This window comes from Myotis lucifugus, unplaced genomic scaffold (genome assembly GCF_000147115.1).
Source record: "Myotis lucifugus unplaced genomic scaffold, Myoluc2.0 scaffold_78, whole genome shotgun sequence".
NCBI lineage: Eukaryota > Metazoa > Chordata > Mammalia > Chiroptera > Vespertilionidae > Myotis > Myotis lucifugus.
In genome coordinates, this window is record NW_005871126.1 from 3,364,638 (window position 1) to 3,374,418 (window position 9,781).

General features: G+C 41.2%; 1 protein-coding gene across 2 annotated transcripts; it reads left to right on the forward strand.

Moving 5' to 3' along the window:
• The first annotated feature begins 1,054 nt into the window (after positions 1–1,054).
• KCNJ8 (potassium voltage-gated channel subfamily J member 8) lies at positions 1,055–8,560 on the forward strand. Of its 2 annotated transcripts, XM_006090661.3 has the most exons (5): positions 1,055–1,115; positions 1,350–1,487; positions 1,967–2,067; positions 2,315–2,757; positions 6,927–8,560. In XM_006090661.3, exons 4-5 carry the CDS (start codon positions 2,384–2,386, stop codon positions 7,819–7,821), a joined length of 1,269 nt encoding a protein of 422 aa, XP_006090723.1. In that variant the 5' UTR covers positions 1,055–1,115; positions 1,350–1,487; positions 1,967–2,067; positions 2,315–2,383; the 3' UTR covers positions 7,822–8,560. The 2 variants fall into 2 exon arrangements, with proteins under 2 accessions (XP_006090723.1, XP_006090724.1); XM_006090662.3 differs by lacking the exons at positions 1,055–1,115; positions 1,967–2,067 and having other exon boundaries at positions 1,211–1,487.
• Positions 8,561–9,781: the final 1,221 nt, after the last annotated feature.

Sequence of the window (9,781 nt, forward strand, 5' to 3'; positions counted from 1 at the left end):
TGAGGACATTAGCGATACAAATTGAGCCCCACCCTCTTGCAGTAAAACTACCACATCATTTACTGTAAAAATTAGCGACAGAAGAGAGGAGAGCTACCACTGTCGGGCGAGGACCCTCGGGCTTGAAGGGGTTAAGCAGATCTATCCATAAGAAGAAAAAATGTTCTTTGTTTGCCTTCATTAAAGACTAATTTTAGGTCTTTTGATAACTAAATGAACACACTGTTTATGCTCCATACACTTTCTGCCCTGGGTCTTGGAAAATACATGAAATTTCCAAGAATTAAAGTTTCCATTAAGACAAGTGCCAAACCAGGAGGCTTGACCTATGGAGGAAGCCATTTGTCTTTGCTGGCTCCTTTTCAAAAAGCTATAGAAACACATTTAATGTATAACCTTTCTCCTGCACAATTGCTCTGTTTAACCATTCAGACCATCGCGACAGTATGGAGAAGCTGCAGCATTTCAGAAAGCAGCCACGTACTGAAGAAGGAACGTTTGAGTTTTAAAGTGCAGACAGCGGTCCCTGTTTGGGGTAAAATTTCTCATTGGAAGACACTCTGAGTGGTTTTTAAAAAATTATTATTGTTTCGTCTCCTTGGTGTGTGTGTGTGTGTGTGTGTGTGTGTGTGTGTGTAATTTCCTGAGAGCTAGATGATCTGTCTAGTGAAGAAATAGTTTGCTATGATGGTTTTCAGAACATCTTCCACCTGTATCCTTACTAGACGGAAATTTAATATCAATAAATGTGTGTGCTCAACAGCTTGAAAACCTCCAAAGACTACTTCTCTTATTTCTCTATCTGGTTTTATTCCATCTGAAGTAGTCCAGTTATTTACCAACTTTACAGAAAAAAAAAAATGTCTTTACGTTAGTGAACTTAGACTCATAAAGTTCTCTCCCCTGAGCAGGGAGCCTTTTAAAGAAGAGCGTGTCAAGCTGGCGGCAGGGGTCAGAGCTACTGGAAAATGAGCTGGTGTACAGGTCCCGCCCTCCTACCTTTGCCCCTCCCTCTGGCCGGCTCCCTACCTTCCCCGGATGCGCCCCCCACTCCCACCCCGCTACCGCCCCACCACTTCTCCAGCCCCCACTCCACAACCTCGGCGGCCTCAGAGGTCTGGCGCGCGTCAAAGCCCGAACTGGGAGGCTGATTTGTGGAGCATCATCACCGAGCTCCTCTCCCCCCACCCCCCACCCCCCACCCCCAGCCCCTCCTCCGCCCACTGCGGAGGCCAAGGGAGTAGAGCCGAGCAGGGGGAGGGGAAGAGCTACAACCCATCCCCCTTCCTCCAGCCCTTTCCGCGTTCAGATGCAATTGCACCTTTTATTATTTTAACTTTTCTTCCCAGGACGCGCGCCCCGGGACCTGTCCCTCCGGCATTCGCGATCCCGGCTCTGGCGCGCTGGGATGGGAGCGCGAGGGACCTGCCCACGGTCCGCCGGCGTCTGCGGGAAGGTGCAGCCGCCGCACCCGCTGTGCGGAGTCTGTAAGTTTCAGCGCTCCTCCTGGGGAGTGGACGGGGACCCCGGCTGTCTGCGTCCCCGCTAGAGATTTAAAATGCAAAAACACAGCAGAGATTTGCAGTGTTGGATGGACTTTTCGGGGCACGCTTTTAACTTTCTCTGCGAGCCCGCGGGGCTATGTTCCGGGTTTTCCCTGCAGCTTGTATGTTTGCTTCCTTCGTTGCAAAGAAGTTTTCAATGTATAATATCATGAGGCAACTCATACTTCTTTCAAATTTAAAATACTTGTTCGTAATTTTCACGTTCATGGCACGTCGCTTGTTATTTTGTCAAGTGACACTAAGAGTTATTTATACTGCGCAAGAGACCACGGCCTCTTCTCTGCCTACGTCTAAAAAGAACGAAGGAAGAGTTTCCCCTCTCAACTTTTTCTATTGCTCTGTCATGTAAATACTTTCGTAAATAGACCACGATACCCATCTGGCCTTAATTTTCGTTCTAGACGCCGCCACGTGCTTGCATGCTTGCGTTAATCTACAGACGCGGTGAATCGCCGAGATATATCCTTGAGCCTACTGCTTACAGCCTCCACGTTTTGCTTAAGTAAGACTATACCAATCCATGTTCAAAATGATAAGGGCCACTGAAAGAGTTCTGCTTCGAACCAAATAAGTTCTCTGGGATCCCAGAAGTGAAGCCCAAACTAACTCCGTGTTGAGATTAATAAAACCCTACCTTTAGCTTTGCCTGTCACCTCCAAGTGTATAGACAGAACCCTAAATGCTAGAACTGCAGAGGCGAGGAAGAGGGGGTGGGAGAGGAGGTTTTTAATCATCGTTTCCCTTTGCAGGAGGACGGGTCTCCAGGGAGGAGAGGCAGATCTGAGGCAGGTGGCTAGGCTGGCGATGGTGACAGGACCATGTTGGCCAGAAAGAGCATCATCCCGGAGGAGTACGTGCTGGCGCGCATCGCGGCGGAGAACCTGCGCAAGCCGCGCATCCGAGACCGCCTCGCCAAAGCCCGCTTCATCGCCAAGAGCGGGGCCTGCAACCTGGCGCACAAGAACATCCGCGAGCAGGGCCGGTTCCTTCAGGACATCTTCACTACCTTGGTCGACCTGAAATGGCGCCACACGCTGGTCATCTTTACCATGTCGTTCCTCTGCAGCTGGCTGCTCTTCGCCATCATGTGGTGGCTGGTGGCCTTTGCCCACGGGGACATCTATGCTTACATGGACAGAAACGGAACGGAGAAAAGTGGCTTGGACCCCGCTGTGTGTGTGACTAATGTCAGGTAAGAATGCGGTGGGATGAAGAAAGGGTAAAAAACAATATAGAAAAAAATAAATGAAACTGCTCTCTTATCACTCCAGTTTGTTGACAGTGAAATAAAGGATTTGCTTTAGTAACTTCAGAAGCAACAAAGCTAATCTAACATATTAAAAATCTTTGTTTAATGTAGCTTTATGGATGAGGCATCTCTGAAAATGTGAAGCTCCAACCCCATGGGCTAGCCTTGAAAATCCTAGGCCAGTTATTAAAAAATGGTTGTGGCTCCAAGGATTCTACAGAGTGCCTTACTAAAAAAAAAAAGAAAAAAAGAAAAGAAGCACATATTTAGTTTTCAGTCTGAAAAGGCTGCTGTCCATATTTCCAGTGCTCACAAGTAGATATCTTTGATCAGGAAAAAATACTGTGCAAATGCTAGGCATATATTTCCATGACTTCTCTTACCCATGACATTTTCAGAAATAATGAGAAAAATGGGAAGACACTGGTGGAGAGGTGCCCTAGATTTGAAATCCATAAAATGAACTAAATAAATATAAACCCATCTTTAACAAGAATATTTTAAATAGCTGATTGCTTGCATTGGATTCCAGAATGAAAAGTTATGCTAAGATTCAGGACTATAAGATATTAATTTTAAATGGAAATTAGTCCAAATTTTTCATGGAAGAGATTATGTAGAGGTTATTTCACGTTGTGGTTTTCTTCAAAAGTTTTAATAGGATAAGAACAAGACACTTTTTAGATTGCCTAACTTTTGCTTCTTTCTCTTATATCCTAAGTTTCTCAAAGATAAGTCTAGTGAACTTGATTTCAGTGAATCTTCTCTCATATTTTCACATGGCCTAAGAACGTTTAGTTGGGATGATTTGTCTCTTAATTTTTTTTGTTGTTGTTGGGAGATGGAAAGAGGTAATTTATATTGCTTTCAAAAAAATGTTCATTCTGAAGCAAAACACTAGTAGTAATACTAGAAACTTTCCCAGGATACTTTATGAATGATATTTCTAATTCATATAATGCATCAAGGAAAGCAACTTGAGCAAGCACCATTCTGCCAGGAAACTGTAAAGAATGAGACCTTTACTGACCCTGACTTCTTAGGAAACTAGCAAACCACTGCAAGAAGCAGAGACCTAGACCCTGAACTTGCCATCCTTCCATTTCCTGAGTGTCTGCAATGCCAGCATGCCAAGGAGATTTGTGCACAGGGATCACATTCCACAGATTCCAGCTTGGATTATGAGGAAAGAAAACTATATGGAATTGATCCATTGCCTTTACCATTGAGTAGATACTTTCTTGTCCTAAACTTATCACAAATAAAAAGTAAAGGTAAAAAATATAGGAGATCATCAGTACCCCAGATATAAAGGAAATAATGAAATACTGTGTTTAACAGGTACCTTAAGTTGAATATCATTATCTGTATTTCTCTTTAAGATATTTATTGGCATTTATATTGGTGAATCATTTTCATATTAGGATCATTTTTAATAAATATGCAGTAGGCACTCATAAAAAGATAAAAAATAAAAATGATAAACCTTGACATATTTTATTTATGAGGTAAACATGTTGGCTTTTCCTACAAAAAAAAGAAGTAATTAAGCAATTGGGGGAATCATCAAAAGTGATAGCTTTTCAATGATTTTTTTTTAGAACTTTATAGAGCACACTAATTGCTAGAAGCTCTTTTACTCTAGCTCCCATTTATCAACAAGATGTGTTTTGAAGCATGGCTATTCCCCTGATGCATTCTTGCTGCTGTGAACGTTAAGTATGAGAAATGGTGTCAAAAATACAGTGAGACAAAGTTGATTTTATCAGCATAATAATTTTAGCCTTTTAAATTGCCCTTTTACCTAAAAAAATTTTTGACATCTTTAAGGTTACAAGTTTTATTTTAATGGTATGATGCTATTGATACTTTAATCTCAGCACACAGTTTAATCATAACAAACCATACATAATAACAAATTTTTACCCAAAATATAGAAACAGAAAAATTTCTATTCTCTCCCAAAGAGGGTTTAAAAGATGAGTAATAACATTTATAATTCTTTGCATTTCCTGTCTTTCATAAGCCCATTTTCTTACCATATCATCATAATTGGAAACAACTTATTGTGATGCATACTCACTGGTATGTCCAAATAACATTTTACCATTCCCGTTTTAGAATGGCTCACTTTCCCTTTCATGTGGGATAACTCTCTAACATGAGTCAGAAAATTAATCAACATATTTCCTCTCTTATTCAGCCTAACATCCTCTGTAGTAGAACAAACAAGCAGCTAAACACTTTCATCTCTTGAGGTTGTTTAGCATGACAGGTGTCCATAAAAGGCTGGGTCTTGCACTATATAATGTTTAGAATTAAATTATTTCATAAAATAAGCAATAAACATTATTAGCCCCTGAATAGCCTCTCAAGCCATTATAACTAAACATTTAAAGATAGTCAACATTAGGCTGCTCTTCAAAGTGTGAATATTATTAGAAATCAACATTGTGTCCATGCCCCTCCTCTGGGGTCCATTCTTATCTGTTGCCATCTTTTTATTTATTTATTTATTTTAAATATATTTTTATTGATTTCAGAGAGGAAGGGAGAGGAAGAGAAGGATAAAAACATCAATGATGAGAGAGAATCACTGACTAGTTGCCTCCTGCACGCCCCACACTGGGTATCGAGTCAGCAACCCGGGCATGTGCCCTGACTGGGAATCAAACCGCAACCACTAAACCAGGCCAGCCAGGCTGTTGCCATCTTTTTAGATCATATGATATATTTTGTGTGCAACTAGTAGGAAAGGCAACTATTGTGGTGTTCCATGAATCTTTTTAGCAACAAAAAGGGTGAAAAGGGAAATAAATTTGCATGTTCCTCCTAAAAGCTAGTAGAAAGAATCTGTGTATACTTGTTCCCACCTCATGATGTCCCACTAAAGTGCAGTGTGTATACACAGCTTTCAAATGCTTAAACATTTTGCTCACTCTTTGTGTGTGGCAGCAGCAGATAGATAATACTTTGACAGGAGGCTTATCTTCTATAAAATTAGAGAAGTTTGAAATTGGAGTTGAGGGAAACACAGGGCTAATGTCATTTCTAATAGGAACCTACAGCAGTAATGGATATGTAGTTAAGTGAATAAATCAATGATAAGAATAATGAAATGCAGTGCTTCTAACCAGGGGGATAAATCAGCATCACCTGAGAGATTTTTTAGAGTCTTACCCAGGTCCACCCTAAACCTACCAAACCAGTGTGGAACTCATAGAGATACAGAAGAAATACCCAATTTGCAAAAGCTCCCCTAGAAAATCCTGACACTTGTTGACCCCTTCCCTGTGCCCTTTGCCCTTTCAAAGCACTAGGCTAGCATTGAGGGGATTCAAGTTCTTATTAATTTTGTGATCTTGCTACAGTCATTTGCTCATCTCTGCTTCAAATTCTCCCTTTAATAGCTTTAGCGTTCTCAGGATTGCTTACAGAACAAAATAAGAAAGTCAGTAAGAACACATTTTTCTTTCCAAATGGCGAAACATTCTTTTTAATTAAAAATAGTAGTTATGAAAATACTGGTGTCTTGCACCACTTTTTAGCACCGTGCTTCCTGTATATGAGGAACACACACTAAGTGTTAGCTAGTGAATATGAGTCAAAGGTAGTGAGTGATAAGTACACTCACTACTCAGTACCTTCCTTATGACTCAAGTCACTTAAACACAGACATGCAATAAATAATAAACATCTACCTGGCAGAAATTTTCACAAAGTAAACTATGCCTTTGTGAAAGTACTTATTTCACAAAGTGAAATATTCCTACAAACATGTATTTCTATTATGTTAAACAAGTAGGCCGATTATTACATGACCTAGGAAACATTGTAGTATTGTACCCTAGAAGTCTGGAAGTAGACGTATGCAGAGAAGAGAGAGAACACAAGTGCTTGTGTTTAGAATTAGGCATTTGACAAGTTAAGTTGGCTCGTCTTTCCAAAGACGTGTAATAGCCTTTGGCGGAAGAAGATGACAAATTCAGTTTGGGACATTTCATCCTAGAAAAATAATGTTTTTGACATTGAAGGAAAAATGAGCTTGGTATGTTATTTCATTAGTCAAAATGTGATCTGATGGCATTACTTTCTGATATTATTTCTCACAGGTCCTTTGCCTCTGCTTTTCTCTTCTCCATTGAGGTGCAAGTGACAATTGGGTTTGGAGGGAGAATGATGACAGAGGAATGCCCTCTGGCCATCACAGTGTTGATTCTGCAGAATATCGTGGGTTTGATCATCAATGCCGTCATGCTGGGCTGCATTTTCATGAAAACAGCTCAGGCTCACAGGAGGGCAGAAACGTTGATATTCAGTCGCCATGCCGTGATTGCTGTCCGAAATGGCAAGCTGTGCTTCATGTTCCGCGTGGGCGACCTGAGGAAAAGCATGATCATTAGTGCCTCGGTGCGCATCCAGGTGGTCAAGAAAACAACCACCCCGGAAGGGGAGGTGGTGCCTATTCACCAACTCGACATTCCTGTGGACAACCCGATTGAGAGTAATAACATTTTTCTAGTGGCCCCTTTAATCATCTGCCACGTGATTGACAAGCGCAGCCCCTTGTATGATATCTCAGCTACTGACCTGGCCAACCAAGACCTGGAGGTCATAGTGATTCTAGAAGGAGTGGTCGAAACTACCGGCATTACCACGCAAGCAAGAACCTCCTACATCGCTGAGGAGATCCAATGGGGCCATCGCTTCGTGTCTATTGTCACTGAGGAGGAGGGAGTGTATTCTGTGGATTACTCCAAATTTGGCAACACTGTGAAAGTAGCTGCTCCCAGGTGCAGTGCCCGAGAGCTGGATGAGAAGCCTTCCATCCTCATCCAGACCCTCCAGAAGAGTGAACTGTCCCATCAGAATTCTCTGAGGAAGCGCAATTCCATGAGAAGAAATAATTCCATGAGGAGGAACAACTCTATCCGGAGGAACAACTCGTCCCTCATCGTGCCAAAGGTGCAGTTTATGACTCCAGAAGGAAGCACACCAGAATCATGACAGCAAGACGGCCCCAAGGAAGTCTTCGTAGCAAGTGTGGATGCTGTATGCAGGGCACTACCAGACTGTACATCTTAATGCACTAAGTGATATTCATATTCAAACAACAGCACTTTCTTTATCAATAAAACAGTAACACACAAGGGGAAGGATTCGTGGCTCACACTTGTTTCATACATGCAATATTTGCAGTGATACGCTTAAGTTATGTGTAGAGAATAGTATGCTCTCGTTTCCTCTCTGTCTGAAACACAATCACATTAATAGTAAGGGACCTTGAATACAAAAGGTGGCCAAGGAAGGATTCTGTTGGAATGCTTAGTGGATGAACCCACGGGTCTCTCTGTTTCTATTGTTCACTCTGAAAATACAAATAGAATAGGAGGGGGAGGGGAAACTAAAATTGTATTAACATATTTTATATATCAACCAATATGTTGCCTTTGCCTTTCCCATGACACTGCACCTGGTAAAAAGCACGAGGCAAAAACTGCTGAGCTCTATCTATTCCTCCACTTGGTCCTTCACAATGACCTCTGGAGATTTCCTGGTCCTCCTCATGGCTGCCTGTTGGCAGAACTGGGCAACAAGCTCAGGGGAAAAGCTAAGAACATCCCCCTCTCATTTCAGGACTGGATTCCCAACAATGATAGTCATTTCCTTCACCTTCTCACTTCTCCGTAAGGGCCCCCACAGGGAAATGTTGTATTGAATATTTTATTAAAATATTTTCTTTGTATTCACTGTGGTTTTGTGATTCCTCTTTCACAAAATTATCCCTGGTTAAATCTCAAGGAAAAACAATACATTTTTAGAGGCATGGGAAAGAGATATCATATAGTGATAACACCTGAGATATCTCTATCTATCTATCTATCTATCTATCTATCTATCTATCTATCTCTATCTCTATCTCTATCTCCTAAGATTGTTGTCTTAAGAAAACTCTACTTTTTGTTTTATTTATTTTTTTTTCATTTCATCCCAAGTTTTAAAATGTTCTCTAGGCTTTCTATCTGAACCTGATGTGTCATAGAAATTCTGTAACTTTTTGAGTTTCCCACCTCCCCATCTTAAAACTACACATTACTTCCCAGAAAGATCTGAATCAGGCTTGGCATATGTAAATTTAGCTTTACCTCAATTGCTAATGTGAGATTTCCTATCAAACCTCTATTAAATCATCTTTAGCTCCTGCATCTTCCAGGGAGGGGTAGGGGCACAGAGAAAAGTACTAGGCTCATAAGCTATGCGTTTATTCTTAATTCCTGTATTCCACATGAGTAAACATCAGAAAACTGAGCTCTTGAGTAGCTTTTTATACAGATTTTTTATTTTGTGTTTCTTTTAGTTCATTTATGGACATTGAAACAGGAGATAAATGACACTGAATCAAACATATATTCAAATCCTGTCTTAAACAAAAGACTAGTGTTATAACCCAAGGAATGGAAATGATCAGTTTACTGAGTTCATTTCTGAATACTTCTAACCACTCTGTGGAACTTCAGACTTATACATCAAACAGGTACTAGAAACTCCATATGAATATCTAATACTCATCTAAAACTTACGGTGTCTAAAACCAAATGCTTCCTTTTCAGTAATAAAGCCTTCTTCCAATCACTCAGGCCAAAATCTGGGAGTCATACATGACACCTTTCATACCTCACATGCCATCTATTAGCAAAATCTGTTCGGTCTACCTTCAAAATATACGCAGTGCATGACCTGTTCTCTCTACCTCTGCCACTTCCAAGCTGGGTGCTCATCACCCAGAACATATGAATGCAGCTGTATCAATTGTTAAAATATTGAAACACTTCTGTGTGGTTGCTAAAGAAAAGTCTATCTTAATAAAACTTCCCCCAACAATGACTACAGGGAGGTGGGCAGTTCTGGCACAGATGCAGGTCTTCCACTCCCACCCCTGGGCAGCTGAGCAGACTTGGAAGGCAGC

Coding starts and splice junctions, on each gene's coding strand:
- KCNJ8 (XM_006090661.3), top strand. CDS start 2,384: ATGTTGGCCAGAAAGAGCATCATCCCGGAGGAGTACGTGCTGGCGCGC. Junction 2,758..6,926: donor GTGTGTGTGACTAATGTCAG/GTAAGAATGCGG, acceptor TATTTCTCACAG/GTCCTTTGCCTCTGCTTTTC.